The 19699-nt window shown below is 34.6% G+C and overlaps 1 protein-coding gene across 1 annotated transcript in view; it reads right to left on the bottom strand.

Annotated features, from left to right (window-relative positions):
- The window catches only part of LOC129003153 (transmembrane protein 19-like), a 29082-nt gene extending 26197 nt beyond the window's left edge, over positions 1–2885 (bottom strand). Inside the window, exons 1-2 of the mRNA XM_054431409.1 lie at positions 2743–2885; positions 607–770 (exon numbers count right to left, since the gene is read on the bottom strand). Coding sequence (XP_054287384.1) covers positions 607–748 — 142 coding nt within the window. The 5' untranslated portion in view covers positions 749–770; positions 2743–2885. The remainder of the gene's footprint in view (positions 1–606; positions 771–2742) is intronic.
- Positions 2886–19699: the final 16814 nt, after the last annotated feature.

Here is a 19699-nt window from a genome sequence, read left to right as displayed (position 1 = left end):
ATGGAGGTATAGTCCCACTAGTAACCATGGAGGTATGGAGTAATTCAATTTAGTATTTTAAAGAGAAAATGCCTCAGTCCAGGACTGAGTTCCTCTCTTTCTGTTTTCCTGCTCTTTTCAACAAATTGGACTGAGGCTCTTTCTCTTTCCACGAATTTTAATAGTAACACTCAAAAGGCTATTAACAAGTAAAGGCTACTTGGAATGGTCTAATGTAGGCTACCGAACGGTAATAGCAAACTACTAGATTATCTTCATTGTTTTGTTTTTTACCTTGAAAAATACTTTGTTTAGGGCTACAATACTGTGCATAGGTAGACCAACCATAGAAATTGTTGCATTTTTTCGTTATGTAGCAGTTCCTACCTACATATTGCTTAAGTAGCCTACCTACATATTCTTAAGAGTATTCATAAAAATTTCATGGATACTTCATATTTTTAATTAGATAACTTTAAATAAAAAAAAACATTGTCAATTAACTTTGATAAAAACAAACCGAATCATAAAAGATAATTTTCTGTTAGATTTTAAGATTTTAGTTAGCCTAGACATGTATAGGCCCTAAAGAGGCTACCGTAATGGATTTCTCTGACAAACACTTACCACTCTCACTTTCCCAAAAAGCCGAGAAAGCCATATTTCCAAGCCATAGAGTTAATGATAAAGGAATCGAGACCAGCAGTAACAACAGTGGGAGGGCTATCATGAACTTTGACTTTCCACGATTCTCTTCTTCTGATCCCATTTTTTTGTAGGGTATCTGTAATCTATTTTAAATATTCAATATCTAAACATTACAACCTCCTTCCAGAACAACCAACTTAAACATCGGAATAAGTCAGCCGCTTTCAAGAAATTACTCACAGACTAGCTGCTAGAGAGACCATTCTACATTGAAAAAGAATTCATCGCATGACCTTAAAATATGTGATGTTTCTGTATTTGCTTGCTCAACAATTTGCATGTTGAGTATGACCATATGATCTGTATGAACAATTGTTGACCTTTTACTGTCTTGTTTCTGATAGGCTCGATGCTTGCATAGCTACATTTTTATTTTTTGATCTATTGTGACTGCCCAGACAAATTTTCTGTCTATTTATGTTTTAACGGTATCTAGTTTTATTTTCTTGGTTAAACTTGAACCTCATTTGTTGTTGACTTTGTCATATGCATGTACCTTGCAAATTACGGCAATGAAAAGTTTCTGATTTATGTAATCCACCTGTAACTATGAAACTTTTCTCAATGAATATGTTAACCCTTCCGGGGCTAAATTAAATGAAGGGCTGGAGCTTAATAATTTTTTGACAAAAATTAAAAACTAAAGTGGTTGTGTTTTGTATTTATTTCACTTGAAATAATTCATGGATCATAAAAAGATTTTCCTTTGGGGTGAACTAATTTTAGTACAAAAGTTATGAAGAAAATAAAATTTGATTTGACAGATATATCCGTCTTTGGCCCACAAAAAACATAAGGTGGACGGATATATCTAAATAACTTCTTGATCAGCATTGTACGTGTTATTTTTACAAGCGTAAAAAAAAATAGTAGTTTTGGATATATCTGTCTGACGCCCTCAGTGACAATCACAAAATACTAGGCCTACCAATAATCTTGAGTATTCTTGTGGGCGGCAGACGGATATATCCGTCAACCTTAGGCTATTCCGTTTTAATTTTTTATCCATAAAAATGTATCTATCATTCTGAAGTAAATCTAAGCCACTCAGTTCCGCTCCCATGCCCTCAATCCCATTCCCCGCCAAGACTTCCACTATGTAAAGACTGATCTTCAGGTTTATCATATCCATCACATTCCATACTATTATTTTCACTGCCAAGTACAAAACCCCTCTCGGACATACATTTTATTAAGCATCTCAATAACATCTTCAAATTTCATATAGGCTAAGTTAGTTTGCATTAGTAACTTTAGCTCAATAACATAAAAATAAAGTACAAAACACAAAATGTAAAAATCACTCAATGACTAATTTCATATATATGTATGTATGACCATTCATTAATCTTTATACGGTATTTATGCTGTATGATTTGTTTGTGAAGATTAATTAATCATCACATGTTTTAATATTGTAAAATGAGTAAATAAATAGTGATGGAAATGTTGTACTGAAATTGACTATGACTTTGATAATTGACAATTTAATACTCACTAACAACCATGTGTGAAGTGACAGCAATATTTACTTATGCACACTCTATGGTGCAAAATAGCCGAAACAACTGTGGCAATTATTATTGCCAACCACAAAAACAAAATAACCCATTTATAATGCAGTGTAATGTTTATTACCGTATTATAAACATTGTATATCAATTTGTTTTTTGGACGGATCTGTCTTAAGCCCAGAATAGAAATTTCTCGGGATGGATCCGTTTTCAGCCCGGAAAGTAAACAAAGATTAACGGATATATCCGTCCATAGCCCTGGAAGGGTTAATAAAGAATATTGTCCTAGACTGTTGTACCCACTAACTTATAAGTTACACAGTTATAGGCTACAGTCCAACAAGAACTTAATGGGTTTCTATCCATTCCATACATAAGTTAGTGGTGGAAACTAAAAAACCCTTTCAATACTTTGTGGGAAAGATCGTAGTGTTTATTAAGAAAATCTTTGTTTGATCTCAAAGATAATTTGCTTATTATTTTACTTATTTGAATAGGCCTACATTTAACAATCTAAGTTAGCCTAATTGTATTTACTTACAAGCGTATCGAAATCCACTTTAAGGGTTTTAAATGAACTTATTATTATTCAATAACTACAGAATGTATTATTAAATTAAATTAACTGTATTATCTATCTAAAAATTTATGTTTAAAACCACTGTAACTTGTTTTTGTTTGTAACAGTGCAACACATAACCTTAAAACGAATTAACTTAGTTTTGGTTATTTTTATGGTGAGGCTAGCTTTTAATTGTTATGTGTATAGCTGCGAAATCCATTTCATTCATTTGAAATCTCCGTTGTTTGTTTCTTGTGCTTTCTAGCATTGGTTATTTTTAGGTGCCGTGTCAGTAGCTTGGCAATTTTAGCCTTGCACGTTTTTGTTATTGCCCCCGGGGAATGAACTACAGTATTTTTTATTTGATTCTGTTTTTTTTTTTTTTTAGTATAGTACAACTAGCAGAGTAGGTACCACTGAGCTATAATAATATAACTGGAGTAACCACTCTTTGTTTTAAAAACGTACCACTGTTTTTGCTGGTTTTGTTTCAGAGTTTCGTTTCGTTAGGTTGGCCGGGTGATCGGGTTGGTGGGACTTGTCAAATTAGAGAGGCAAAATCAAGATGGCGTCATCCTGTTTTGTTGATGATAGTAAACAAAAATCTGCCAACTCAACATTATGATTGCAATATAAGTTTATTTGTTTATTTTACGAGCAAGGGCAACCCATTTTAACAAGATCATAAACCGATGGTCGTTATTTAATCAAATGCCATAAGGCTATTAGCCTAAACCATGCCTAAACCAATATCTCCAAACCAGGAAACTTGACTAGCCTATTTTCACCACATAGCTTTAAAAGAGGTAAATAAGTTAGTATTTATTTACTATCAAACAAAAACAATTTATAATGTTTCAAAATAACTTTAAATACAGAGGTTTTAAAGTGCAATAACTTAAATAAGTTTTTGATACAAGTCCCTGAAATAACGGATAACATAACCCCAAATAAATAGTATGGTTAGGTTAGAATGAATTGGAATTATTTGACAGCATCCCACCAACCGATCACACGGCCAACCTAACAACACGAAACACCAAAAACAAACCAGCCAAAACAGTGGCACGTTTTTCTCTAACGTTTAACCAGAGAGTAGTGACTCCAGTTATAATCTATATCTCAATGGTAGGTACCCGTTCTTCGTACGGGGTTGGCGTATAATATAAAATGCTTATTGCAGTTATACTCGTGCTTTGAGTTTGCAATGGAAGAGGACATGGTTTAAGAAAATTTTGTTCTTTTAATTTACGGTATGCACATCTGCCATAGCCTGTTCTATCACTGCACCTAAACGATAAAACAGTGCAAAAAAGTTGATAGTGCTGCACTGTTGTTTGGTAAACAAAATAAGTTTTTAATGCTACTTAATATCATGGAACCAAATTGTTTACAATTTAAATTCATGTGTGTAGCCCCTGAGCTGTTAGACATAATGTAAAAAGCGGCCCACACACTGGGGCGCTTGTGCGCGCACATGTGACGCGCGAACAGCTCTACGCACATGCGCCTCAATGTGTGGGTAAATGTGCCCATGCTCGCGACGCGCATGCGAGGTGCCTGGTGCCTGCCGCCGGACCTTCGAGCATCGTCACAAGAGCGCGAGCTTGTTATGATGTGCGCCAGTCTGTGGGAAATCGAGGCACATGTTCGCAAGCTAGCAGTACTAACCATAGCTGCATATACTGTAAATCGGGAAATACAAGGTCTGCGCCTGCGTGGCACAGTGTAACATTAACTGCCCCACGTGTTGTATTTGATTTGTCCTTGTTTTTAGGTTATGAACTTTTTTGTTGTGCGGTTAAGATGTCCTGTAATGACATAAGAAAGTTTTGGTCTGAGTTTATAGAGCTTTATAGATCACAAACGTGTTATTGGGACGTGAAAAATGTAAACTTTTCAAACAAATAAATGAGAAAAGAAATTAAGGAGTTATTAATAACAAAATGCAAGGGGGTGTTTCCTGAAAGTGGCGATACGTTTGTGGAGACTGAAATCAACTCTTTGAGAGCTTCATATCGATGTGAACCAATTAATTAGAACTATTTAAACTAATTAAATCTAAGTCTATAACCCTAATAGGTACTCTAAATACGACCCTTATACCCTTATATTAAATAATACAACCCTCATATTCTTTCATACCTTATTTCTCACTTTTTTAGGCCCACAAGTTTATTGTAAACACAAAAACCATAATACAGTACATACAACTAATAACTCCCCCAATCAATTGAAGTATAATCACGTCTAATGTATTTTTTGAAGGCAAATTTGATTCTTTAGTGACTTTGCTTAAAAAAAAATTCCTTGTTAAAAAAAATCCAAAATGAAAAACAAATAGTAGGTAAAAATTACATGGGGGCGATACAAAGGGGTTTATTAGAATGATTTCCATATAACATATAATATATGTTGAATTTGCTGTTATAGCCCACTATTTGAATCGTCAAAGACGGTGGTGCGCGCGCATGTGTCTTTAGTGTGTGGTTACCAATTGGATCGCACATGTGCCTCGAGCCGCTCGCAGTCACCTCACCACGAGCCCCGCAAGGCACATGCGCGCTAGTGTGTGGGCCGCTTAAGACAATAGCTATTTACCTTACAAGTGTAGTAAGAGCGTTTGGCTGCACTTTACTTTAGGTCCTACACTCATTCGAATGAAAATATCGATCGATATATAGATTAATCGATTGTTTGATTCGATATACCGTTTGGTTAGTTAGGTAAGGTTAACCTAACCTAACTAACCAAACGATATATCGAATGAAACAATCGAATAATCGATATTTTCATTCGAATGAGTGTAGGACCTTAAGTAAAGTGCAGCCGAGCGTTTTTACATCACGCAGGTGAATGTTTACCTAAAGCACGGGTCACACTAGGCTGGAATCAGCGGCGAATTGAAAGAAGCCGCTACTGTCAGCTTGATGTGACCACAAAATTCGCAGCTGGCACCGTCAGCAAGCGAGTATTTGTCAGCGGCTGGCGAAGTTGGACATGTTCAACTTTTGGTAGCGAGGCAGCGGCGAATAGAGGTCACGTGACCACTCGCACTCGCTGACGCCAGCGAGCAGCGCAGTCTGACCACTTGTAGAAGCGTGCCAGCGGCGACCAAAGATAATTTCCAACTTGGTTTAACAACACAAAAGGACAAAAGCAACTGTTTAAATTTTTTAATTAGAGGTTTAACTAATTGTAGTAATGCCTGGAATGTATGTGGTGGTGACTGACATTCGTAAAACATTTTGGTATGTTTCTGATTCTTTTTTTTTGTGCGTTTAAAAACGTGGAATTTTTAAAAAGTGTTTTTATTTATAAATTATTTGTATCCATGGCCTGATCCACTAACGTCTCTTCTTGCGGTTAAGCATCTTATAATAAAATTATTTCTCTTTCATACATCCTCAATTCAATATTAAGTAGTGCTGGATGAGGACCCAAAAAAGGACGAAATGGCGACAAGAACTGAGCTTTAAACTAGGCGATTAAAGTAGTATTTGTAGCATAGAAATTTCTGAGCTTAGGTGGTCGGGGAAGCAGGTTATTGATTTTTTATTCCAAAACTAAACGTACAGTACTTGTGGGACGTTTCTTTAAAGAAGTAAAAACGTCAAATAAGCACTATAAGCAGCTTACAGTGATTTGTTACAAAACCTCACACATCGTTAATATCAAGATCACCAGCGGCTAACAAGCAGCCTAGTGTGACCCGTGGAAAAGCTGCTGCTTCGTGGTGCTGGTGCCAGCCGCTGATCACCAGCGGCTGCCGAGCAGCCTAGTGTGACCCGTGCTTTAGTGATGTAAACACGCTCTTGCGTAACGTGTACTTCTAACAGTAACGTTCATTTACAAACAAAAGCTAGGTTAGGAAAATTCTTCAAAACGTTCAAAACATAACAAACAAATTCAAGCGCACAGCTGATTTCTAGCGTTGAACGTCGTTGGCTCCATAGAGGTATATTTTTTTAAGTTACGCACTCAAAGTTATTTAAACGGGTTTCATTACCTCACCGAGTGAGTTTTTTTAAGACCTTACATCACTCGAGAAGTAAAGAAGTTGTATACATCACGTTTGGGATAGGGAAGTTTAACATGACAGGTTAGGTAAAATTACTTAAGTACCGGTAATTCCCGTCTCAGCTATATAAAATATGTCTATTCAGGAAATGTTTCTGTGTTAAAACTTGCGTAGTTGTAACAGCTGACAAAATTATTTTATTCCTTTTAAATATGAACGATCTGTTGTCCCGTCCTACGTACGGGAATCGAGTAGGCCTAGTCAATTAAAACGGAATAGTTCAGAACGTCTAGTTTACACGCACAGTGACAAATTCTGGCAGTTTTAATGGGGGCCAACTGCCCCCAAAACAACCTAATTAACAATTAATTGTTATTTTTTAGTTGTTGACCTTATTAACAAATGTCACGTGACTACCTCGTCTTTCTTCCATCCGATTATAGACCTAAAATATAGCGATATGCATTTTAAATTCGATAATTTTACCATAAAATAGCAGTTACGTCGATTTGAAAAGACTTGAAGCGAGATTGGAGACCGATTCACACACACTGGTATTGAGTAGAGTTGCAACAATTGCATATACCATTTATATAGGCCTATGGCCTATGTACTTACCGCACCTTTACCTCCGTGACCACAGACTGACACCTTATGTGGATTCTGGCCACCCATTCTCTTCCATCCATTGTCTCTTCTAATTTAGATCCCGGTCTGAGGATGTATTTCATAACTTGGTCTTTCCACTTAATTCTTGGTCTTCCAAGTGGTCTTTTATCTTGTGGTACGATGGAATATACTTTTAAAAGTTGATTTATCTCCAATCCACCACGCATAGCCTGCCCATCCAAGCCTTTTACTTCTGGAAAGCACCCCTATATCTGGGTGTTTACACATTTCTCTTAGCTCTCTGTTTGTTTTTATCTCGACCTCCGTTATCTTTAACTGGTCTGTATATTTTGTCTGCACTTTTCAATACTACGGGGAGAATTATGGTATAGTATGAGTCGACTTTGGTTTCTACTGCACCTTGCAGCTCATTGGACAGTTTTGTAGAGACCTACTACACCAATTGACGCTTTCATTACAAACCAAAATTATAGTATGACTCACATAGGTACATTCGGACATACAGAAAACGAAGTATCAACACTTAAACCACTTATATCTTAAACGATTAAGCAATAAATTTCTGAAAAAAGATTTCCCAAATATGAGATGAAATTTCCATGGCATAAACTAAATAACTTACTTACACAGTTTGCATTTACGACAAAACTTGATTAAACTGTTTGAGATGTATAGATCAAAATAACACATTTCCTGATAAAGCAGATCCTTCACGGTAGAAAAAAAACTAAATTTTAAAGTGAAATAGTATGCAGGCCAACACCGAAGAACAATATTTTTGTATACAAACAACTTGTAACATAAACATTTCAATGACAGTTTATAACCAGCTGTTAGTTTAACCAGCACTGAAAATACTTTGAATTGCTAGCGTCGGCTGCTAGACTTTTTTAAAATTAAAACTTAATTTATAAAAAACTGGGACCCTAAACTAAAATTATGGCTTCGACATTCCCTAGCTCTCAAAATTACCTTTCTTTCAACACAAAAATCATGAAAATCCGTCGAGTGGTTGATTCAGAATCGTGAAATAAAAAAACACTGTTTCGTTTTAATATTATAGATAGATAGATAGATAGGTACTCATAAGGTTGACATGGGAAACTCCACTGGGGAGAGCCACTGGGGCGGAGCTCGTAAAGATTTTTTAGATAAGAATGCGTCTATATGTTAATCGGGAATGTGAGTTATATATGAAACCAAATTTCAGCCCAATCCGACCAGTATTTTTCGCGTTTACTTGTCACAAACATTTATCCATCTAACCTTTGTCACTTAAAATATTAGTAGGATAACCAAAAGTAAAAATAATACAATAACCCAACTTTGTGTTTTATGAGAGAGTACCTGGGGGCCGAGCTTTGTTCGGGAAAAATCGTTAGTTTACTCTGAAAGCAGTCTTAGTATTGCATATACATATCAATTCCCACAATCCCCAATTGATGCTCGCATTGACTACTTCCTTCACAACTCCCTACGTCGAGGACCTGTTTCCCTCCCTTCCCATAGCATTTTAGGATTGCAGATACATTAATCTAATCATCATAAACAGCTCCCACACTACGGACAGCTCGCTAATAAACTACTTACAACATTTGAAGAAAATCGTCGGATCCGTTTTCGAGATCTTTGTGCAAACATACATACATACATACAAGCAAACATTGCTCGTATTAGAGTATATCGATGGTTAGAAGCACACATGTAGTATGTCCATTTTTTTTGTAAAATGAGATACCGCTACCACTGAATTGGTGGAGTCTTCATCTTTCCAACTGCACACTTGTTATATGTCCAATATAACCCAAAAATTTTAAATAAATAACAAAAGAAAATACAGAGTCTTGAGTATTGACTCGTTATAAAGTGCACACTTGTGTTATGTCCTTAAGTTTTACAGAGTAATAGTAGCTTTATTACTGGATATCTTGGTTCGTGTGCACACACATCTTATGTCCGGACGTAAAACTCTTGTGCAGAAGAATATGTTGTTCTGTTGCTCACAGGGTATTACACAAATGGACATGGAACTGTTGTGCAGTAAGATTTTATTCCTCTATGGTCAAGCAGCTGATTGTAAGTACATGCCAGATTTATTTGTATGCACACATGCCACATGTCCGGGACATAAAACTGTTGTGCAGAATACGCTTGTACTTTAATTCCAACAGTTCGTTAAACATCTGGACATGAAACTGTTGTGCTGTAAGATTTTATTCCTATGTTGGCTTTATCAGTTTTTAAAGAAAAGATTGTTTAAAAATGGATCCTAAAAGTCGAGGATTGAAAATGTTGGAGATTTTAAAGCGGAAAACAGATGGAAATGCTCATCACAAACTAGTTACAAAGGTGGAAAATAATTCAGCTTTGCTATGCTCTCCTACAGGTAAGCCAGAAGTGCTAAAAAGAAACACAGAATGTATGTCAAAAGTTCCTTTGGGCCTTATTTCAGATAAGCACTCAAATAATTATTTAACTGGCTTTGGAAAAAACATTTTCAAGTGGAGTATTTTTAGGAGAAGATGGTAGAAAAGGTAGGCCCGTTCCAAATGCTTCAAAGCCTGAGGAAATAGAACATGTTAAAAAACACATAGACAGTTTCCCAAGGATGGAGTCGCACTATTGTAGGAAGGACTCCAAAAAAACTCTATCTCTCTCCAGAGTTAAATGTTTACAGATAGTATGTGATGAGTTTGCACAAAGGAAAACATAAATCCTGTAAAAAAATGGGTGTTTCGTTCAGTGTTCAAATCCTATGATCCTCCCCTGACAACATTTGTCCCTAAAAAAGATTAATGTTCCAAATGTAATCAGTATCTGGCTGCTGAAGATGAAACTAAATTTGGTGAGGACTATGAAACACATGCAAGGCGAAAAACAGAAGCAATGGACATAAAGAAGAAAGACATGAACACTAAAGAAAAATATCAAGTAACAGCTACTTTTGATTTACAAGCTGTGTTGATGGTACCATTTGCATTTACTATAAACGGAAACTTTCTGTTTACAATTTCACAATTTTAGATTCTAATTCAGATGGATTATTATGTTATGTATGGGACAAGAGCAATGGAATGAAAGGTTCAAGTGAAATCGGTACAGGCCTTGTCATATACATGAAAAACCTACCTACTCATGTCAAACATGTTACAACCTATTCTGACACATGTGGAGGGCAAAACAGAAATCAGTTCATAGGCTCTGCAATGTTGTATATTGTAAATAAGACAAACATTGAAACTGTGGATATGAAAAGTACATGGAACCTGGCCACACGTACTTTGAAGCAGATTCCATGCACTCTACAATTGAGAGAGCACGTAAACACAAAAAGATTTACATGACTGAGGAATGGGGTGTACTTCTTGAGATGTCTAGGAAAAAAACCCAAACCTTACAATGTTAAAATTCAAAAATATACTGGAATGACATTTATGATCTAACAAGCCTAGGAATCTCCTTGTCATCCAAAATAGGACAATCAATATCAAAGGAAAAACAGTTAATTGGTTGAAATTGAAATGGCTGGAGTTTGACAAATTATTGATTAAAATGAATTAAATTGATTGTAAATTAATCAGTAAATTAATTGATTACTGATTGATTGATTATAAAATATAAATTCAAAATTATTTTCTAACTTTCATGATAAAATAATGTCATAATTATTCTGCAATGAATTGTGTAAAACTGGCAAACCAGCCCTTTAATCTCTGTTATAGATTTAATATTATGTTTTTATTTTCTACTGTTTTTAGTCAGATGTTTTATTTTGACTAATACTTGCTATTAATGATTAATAATTGAATGTGTCAAATGGTTTAATAAAATAGAAGTCTTGTTTACGTTCAAAAAAGGACAGGAGTTATTTTATTATCTAGAAATCTAAACTATTAATTTTAAACAATCTCTTTTTAGACACTTTGTGTTATGCACAGATGTTTTATGTCCGTGGCTCCAGGTTTTCTTAGTGCACAAGAGTTACATGTCCGACTTCTTCCAAAATATAATTTAATTTCTCTCAAAGTAGACTAAATAACGGTAAACAACTACTCAAAACATAAAATATTTTAAATAGGCATTCATATTTCACCCTAGTGTATTAAGTACAATTAAGGATTTTAAAAATATGTTAGAAACAAAACTTCTTTTTGCATTTCCCTAAAGTTTGGTAAAATGGACATATCATACGTGTGTTTCTAACCATCGATATGATATGTTGGTGTAAAGCAGCTATGCGGTAATAGTAACGCTGGTGTCTAGGCCACTAGGGCAACGTCCATCCCCTCACCCACAGGTTCTACGCTCACGGTGGAGGAAGACCCTGTGCATTGTGTTGCGATAGGAATTTGGGGGTAGCAGATTTTTATCCCCCTGGAATTTTACCCCAAACGTGACGTCACAAACCAGGGGGTAAAATTCTGACCGCAAAATTTTGAGTTTCGCGACATCAGTTCGATGGATTAAACACGGAATTAAAAGTATATTTTCATGGTTGTGAATTTAATCAGAACACATAAAAAAAAACCTAGAGTGTATGGGGCGGAATTTTACCCCCGGACATTTACCCCTTTCATGAGATCAGCTCAACATGCACAGCCCGAACTTTTACCAAAGGAATTTTACCTCCTGGCCAGATAAATAAATTAGTGGGAATGGTTAATTCTCTTCATTAAGTTTTAATTTTAATGGTAATCCTTTTATTGTAAAGTAGCCTATCTAACTTATTTGTAACATCAACTAATCGAACAGGTTTTTAATTTTAATTTTGAGATTCGAGTATCAGGATTCGATCATTGAAGCCAACTTTTGGTTTATATGATCAAAATTAAACAGCGAACTCTGTTTACTTAGTTGAGGTTAAAAACTTTAAAACTACTTTAGTTGGACAAGGGATAAAATTCCGGTTTTTATTGATAATCTAATTAATCACGCTCTGTCTATTTTCATTAGACTTCCAAATCCGCGGGGGTAAAATTCCGCCCGCGAACAAAATTTTGAGCGCTCAGGTTACTGCGTCATGTCATAGTGACGTCACCTTTGCCCAGGGGGTAAAATTTCAGGGGGATAAAATTCCGGTGACCAGGAATTTGCGCTCAGAGCTCCCCGTTCGGGCTCTTCCTTGCTCGTCACAGGTATATTTCTGGCACAACATACAAGAGCTGAAAGTGCACGGTTGTCCCTTATAAGCGTGATTCATCTGTATACCTTACTTCTCTGTGATTAACATCAGGATTGCAGATATATAAATGGAATCCACGATATTTTGGAGAAAATGGGGTTTTATTGGAATAAGAACTCAATAACAATGTGAAAATTTAAGAAGCCTGTGACCTCTTAAAACTATAAAATAACCTAGGCTGTATTTCAGTTCCATTCTTTTTTTGTTCGTGAGGTCAGAAATAAATTAAAATCTTAGCAGGATGTTGGCCCAAGCTCTCCACTGTTAGCAAGCATCTGAAACATTCACAATGGTCCTGTAAGACGCAATTGAATTAAATACATTCTGGTTGAATAGGAACAGAAGAATTTAGATTTCAAGCAAGCATGTTAGGAAATTATTATTATGTAAAGTACATTGACCATAATGTTTTGATTTATTTTAACTACAGACGAAACATTAATGCTTTTAAAGCCTTCTTGAGACATATTTATACATCTGAAGTGAAATCAAGTAGAGAAGCAACGAAGCAACAAACCAATGTGATTTTTCTGTCTGGCTTACTAACAAAATTAGCCCAATAAATAAATATATGGTATACAAAAGTGTAACAAGTAAGATAAACACTCCGGCTGAAGCAAACCTGCGGCCTAAGCAAATTTCGATTTACCTGGCTCGCTTTTTACTCAAGCAATAACTTAAACGAGAGGTCGTCCAGTGGTCGAAACTCAACCAAAAATATGTAATGTACTCACTTATGTTAATGTTTCACCCCACACTGTAAATAAAACATGTGATTGGAGTTTCTTACATTTGTTTTGATTTTCTGTTTATATTTCGTTGTTATTTCGTCACCAGCATGGCAACGCATAAGATCCATGTAAATTTTTTCAAACTTTTAAACTAATTTTTTGCGCTTATCTTTGAGCCTATTTAAATTTATAAAGGGATTCTGCACACCTACAGGAAAATAGCTTTTTAACTGTATGCGTAGATTTTCCCTACGATGCACACGAGCTGAGAAAAAAGGTTTTAAAGAAACATGCTTGCCTATTAATATCTATCTATATATTAATAGGCAAGCATGTTTCTTTAAAACCTTTTTTCTCAGCTCGTGTGCATCGTAGGGAAAATCTACGCATACCGTTAGAAAGCTATTTTCCTGTAGGTGTGCAGAATCCCTTTATAAATTTAAATAGGGTCAAAGATAAGCGCAAAAAATGAGTTTAAAAATTTGAAAAAATTACATGGATCTTATGCGTTGCCATGCTGGTGACGAAATAACAACGAAATATAAACAGAAAATCAAAACAAATGGAAGAAACTCCAATCACATGTTTTATTTACAGTGTGGGGTGAAACATAACATAAGTGAGTACATTACATATTTTTGGTCGAGTTTCGACCACTGGACATTATACTCGTATAGATAGATAGATAGATATGCCAGATTCATTCCCTATCTAAATTACATTAGGTCAAATGAGTACTTAGGTTTGCTGCTACAGGGAAGGCAAAGTGTGTTTATAGTGGCATATCAATAGCTTTGTATGAAGTTAATAGATTTGCAATACTGCAAATATAATAAAATATATCTTGAAACAGGCAAACTATAACAGTTTGCTTATTCTCCATAAGTAGGAGTAAAACAATTTTAAAATCATACTGTCCTAGTATTTTATAATCCTCACGTAAAGTCCTTAAAACCTAGACCCTGGCCCTTGTGCTCTCTATTACATACTTAATTCCGATTTGTGATTGTTATCTCTTATGTAAAGAGGAAGCAGGTTTTTAATAAATAAATAATCAAAAGTTGGAGTCATCCAAGGAAGTGCAACCAGTCTACAATTTGTATCCTGTATTATAATCATAATTGATCTATATAAATTATGATTATAATATAGAATTAAAATTGTAGACTGGTTGTAAAGCATCTTGTTGTAAGCTCCTCTTTGGATTATTGGTTAGATGATGCCTCTTTGTTGGGAATTATTTTTTTATTATTGTATCTGCAAAACAACAGCTGTCTGTTGTTCTAAGGACACAGAGATGGAAGCATGGAATAAAGGATGGTAGTGTGGCTAGAGATTAAAAAAGTATGTGTTAGGTGTATGTATAGTTTATAAAACTTACGTATTGGAGGAGCTCATTATTCTTGAAAGAGTTGGTCATAATCATGTTCAAGATAAGAACTGCCATTTCCATAATCCATATTAAAAGCTGAAACAAAAAAGCAAAAGATAGGGTTCTTGTTCTTAGCAAGGAAATTTTCTCTGGATGGTTAAATCTCTTTTACTATGTACAACAAGATTATTTCATCTATTATTGTGATTTTTGCCATCATATGAAATTTTACCTTAATGGCAAGTTAAGAATATTGTAATTGCTTGCAGAAAACTTGGCTTTGATTAATGGCATAATGAATCTAATGGCTAAAGTGTACAGGCCTAGATAGAAAGTGTTGAGCATCAGTCCTTCCAATCGAGCTGATCTTAGGCCTCCATACATTAACCACATTTTTTTCAGATTGTGGGGAAAAACATACAAGTTGAACAATAACAATTCACACTATGCCAGTGGCCACAGTAACTATTAAAAGTTTAAAAACAATGCAGCAAATATAAATCGACAAAACAAATTCAGGTCTAAAAAAGCGTAAAAAAACATTTTTATAAAATTTTTATCATTTCTACGAGTACCCCTAGGATCACCCTTTTAACTATAGAGTTTACCCCGCCCCCTTTGTTGTATATTAGTGTCATATTCCGTATTGTTTTAAGTGTTATTATTCTTTGTCTTACATATTAAGGCTAGGTATGCTATTTGAGTTGTTGTGTTGGTAACACTGTTATTGGATCTAATTTTAGTTACTTTTGTACATTTTGATGGTTATACTTCCGAGCTAGACATACTGCTGTGTTTTTTATTCACTATTAATGACTATGTTTTGTGCCTTAACTTTATCATAATAAATCCTGTATAAATTATCAATACCGTGAATTATTTTAATACCTAGGTGCAAATTTTCCAAATACTATCAACATATATCCATAAACAAGTAAACTACAACAGTTTTCATTTGCTCCATAAGAATAACATGAAAATTTTATATTACACTTTTTTAGAATTTTCTCCGTGACCGTTCAAGGCATACAACAGAGCTTCAATATACTAAATTAATTATTTCCTTTTTTAAGCTCTACAAAATGGTTTAGAAAGAAATTGTAAAAGTTTTTGTTTTTAGGGTGAAAAAAGAGAAAACCCCATTTTTACCTCATAAACCCCTGTTCCCATTGTCCGATTATGCTGGTTCGCGAACTCGTTCGAATAAATGTAGGTTTATACGTTTTTACCAAATTTCATCAAAATCATCAGAAACGCACCGCTATGGACTTTTATGTTTTTGCTTGAGTTATCGCGCTAATGGACACATATATATATATATATGAATATATAAATATATGTGTTATATATATATATATATATATATATGAATCTGAACGGATGGTGTTTTTTGCCTCTGGGGATCTCAAAACAAGGTCCCGGGTTCCCGTTGCGAAGCACGGGTATGGTGGCTAGTTCCCTATATAGGAAATTTGCTAAACAGATTTTTTTAAACGGATTTCGGGATTAAAATCAGCTTGAAAATCTAGTTTATGTGTCCCAACACTATCATTACGTTAAAAATAATATTAATATCCAATATGGCGGATCCAAGATGGCAGCCATAAACGTGTTCCCTATCGGAATGAAGCACTAACCACCCAATAAACATTGGTGGTGGTCCCAAGTTATTATCTAAAAAAATGTGCATAAAAATGCGTGTGCAATTTTTTTTATTTGTCCAATGTTGGGAAAAGCCACAATTTTTATTTGTGATTTTAGGGGTTTTCCCGTGGACCGATTTTTGGCAACTTTTAGTATGTCACTCTACAGACCAAACACTACAAAATAAACCATAAAAAGTTTTCTACTTACATAAACAACATACTTCTCTTAGTATGTAAGCCAAAGAGCTACATTTTTTAGTAGGAAACGTGGACTTAACTTTGTGATCATTGCAGAGGAAAGCACTCTAAGGCTAAATAAATCTAATACGTTAAGGACATTCAATCTATGTTTCCATAAAAGTCAAGTGATTTCAGAGGAATAGCCTATGACTACATCCAAGAAACCCTTACTAACATTTTTATTGAATGATTTAATTGTTATTCACAGTTAAGGGAAACAAAAAACCAACAGAGCAACATCAGGCCTTTTACTTTGCATTTTCTCAGGTACCGGTAATTAGTAGTTTACGCAACGATTCCGTTAAGTTAGTCTTTACGACACGAGTAGAAAATTTAAGGCACTTCTACGAAAGAAAAACTTCTACGAGTGTCGTAAAGACTATTAACACGAGTTGTGTACACTACTGTACTTTACCTACGACAGTTTTAATTTGGTTTTTAATTACTAACAATTACTACTCATAACTTCTTAGAGAGGTTATGTTTTCGTTTATTGTCATTGCTACTGAAAGTGGTGCAACAACTTATTGTATAATCAGCTGATTTCATGTAATTACGTGTTTGTTAAACTTCGTAATAATAATTTACCTTTTTCAGGGAATAGGTTCTGCTAGCAGCATTCTTACCATAAATACTGTATCAGGTACAATTAGGGAAATATTGCATACTAGTGGCATGTAGGGACATATAAGTCCCTAAAAAGCTCAATAATATAAAACGAATGATTCCAATAAGAGGTTTTCAAAATAAACCACATTTTCATTAATCGTTTTAAGCTTATTTTGTTTTTTGTTTCTTCAATTTAATAAATTGCTGGTATGTAATTTCATGCCTTTATTTAGATTTTGGTGGGGGTACAGTTTCTTAACTGGGCTATGCTAATATCGATTGAAACTATCGATTTGATTAGTGAACCTTCATGCGAATTTTTCACCATCAGCAAGTTTGGTTGGTTAGGTTAGGTTATGATAGTTAAATTTTATAATAGATATATTTAAAAATAACGATTATTAATCAATATTATGAATTCGATAGTTTCAATCGATATTAGCATAGCCCAGTTAAGAAACTGTACCCTTTGGTGGCAAAATATTAGCACAAACAGTTTGTGCTCTCATTTCCATCACGTCAACTTCACTTTCACTAACTGACACTTTTAAATCAGTTCAATCTACCTTCCTTTAATTTCCACGAACTTAGGTTAAGAATACACGAGTATCAACAGGAACAAGTCGGATCAACAATTAAAATTTTCAAATGATCAGCTGATTAGTTTGACGTTCGAAGCATTACAATTTTACTTCTTTTCTCTCAATCCTTGAACCTCATTGGTCCGTTACCCGTGTTGAGAAAATGAGAAAAACTGCTGTTATGAAATGAAACTATGCTATTATGAATGTAAACAGCTGATAAGTGAAACTTTTCAATTCTAAGAACTGAACTGAAAAGGCTAGTTTTAAAAACGGTCGTAGGAAATAGTAGTTTACGCAACGATTGCGTAAAGATAGTCTTAACAACACGAGTAGAAAATTTAAGGTACGAGCCTTGGCGAGTGCCTTAAAAACTTCTACGAGTGTCGTTAACACTATTTACCTACGACCGTTTTTTAAAGTAGCCATTTCAGTCCAGTTTTAAGAATTGAAAAGTTTCACTTTACAGCTGTTTACTTTCATATCCGCATAGTTTCATTTCATATCCGCATAGTTTTCTCATATCCACACAGGTAACGGACCAACGAGGTTCAAGTATTGAGAGAAAAGAATTAAAATTGTAATGCTTGGAACGTCAACTAATCAGCTGATCAGCTGATCAGTTGACCAATTTAATTGTTGATCCGACTTGTTCATGTTGATACTCGCGTATTCTTAATTAAGTTGGTGGAAGTCAATACAACAAAATATTAAGATAAAAGCCCTAATAATATTGCTTGTATTAACCTTAATATGTTATATTTTTCTAAGTGGTACTTACTGGAAATGTTATAAAATTATAAAAACCATTTCATGAATTATTTTTATATTTTACAGTAAAAGAATTGCCATGCAGAAGTACAGGTCATTAGACGTTCTCTGGACTAATGTTAAAATGAAAAGTGAGAAAATTACCATGTTAACATCTTTCAAATTGATTGATTGGTACTTTAATAGCAAGAGTACCCTTCTAAACTACAAAACTGTCATCTTGAGCAGGTCATCCTTCACAATACTCCTCCTCGTGTGGTAGTCCGACGACAGAGCCAAAATGACAACAAAGTCACATGACTGAATTCAGGCCATCGATTGGGTAAGAGGATTAAGATGGTTTTGGAAAAACAAAGAATACACCCTCCTATTAGATGGTGGATAATGTCAGTTTTCGAATGATACCAACCGAAATAAAGTGAGTTTTGGAAATGATACACACTTTTTAACATTAAATATTAGTAGGATTAGGCCTAAACAAGTTTTGACACGATATTTTTTTAACGAATAAATGCGTCTTTATCTGCTGAATGCAGTGATACCAATAACTCAATTTCGAAAGAAATTTATAAAGAGAGTTTTGGAATAGACCGCCTCAAATATGACTGTTATTCGTTCAGAAATGTAATACTTTGCAATTTCTCGAATTCGAGCAACATGTACACTAGTCATAGATAAAACATACTCTGGTGTTGGTTAGTTTATGGGCAAATCAAATTGAATTAAATCAAAATAATTTATTCCAACAACAACAAACAAATATTCATTAAAAAACATACATAGAGAAAAACAAGTATTCATACATAATATTTCACTTTCTCATGTTTTGGTTTTGTACATTCAAAACATGTTTCCACATTAATTCTGTACCAGTCATTACATTCAAACACAACTACACATTTCAAAAAGACTCTATGATGGTCAAGCAAGACAAGATGGAGGTAAGAAAACAGATTAAATAAAACAGATTACAAACAGGAAAATGTATTTGCACAAACCAGTCCTCACTTGACACCCTCTCTTTGCAGTCAGAATGTCAGAAGGTAAATTAGGAGAAAGGGTAAAAAATAAGAAGTGCAAAGAAATAAACCACAGGATAATTATTATAAAGAGTTAGCGGAAGGGAGGATGGAAAATAAAGAGCAAAATAAAA

Source organism: Macrosteles quadrilineatus, unplaced genomic scaffold, assembly GCF_028750875.1.
Source record: "Macrosteles quadrilineatus isolate MER2022 unplaced genomic scaffold, UCM_ALF_1.0 Scaffold_9__3_contigs__length_116548681, whole genome shotgun sequence".
Lineage (NCBI taxonomy): Eukaryota > Metazoa > Arthropoda > Insecta > Hemiptera > Cicadellidae > Macrosteles > Macrosteles quadrilineatus.
Note: the sequence above shows the minus strand (reverse complement) of the source record. Positions and strands in the feature narration are given on the sequence as shown.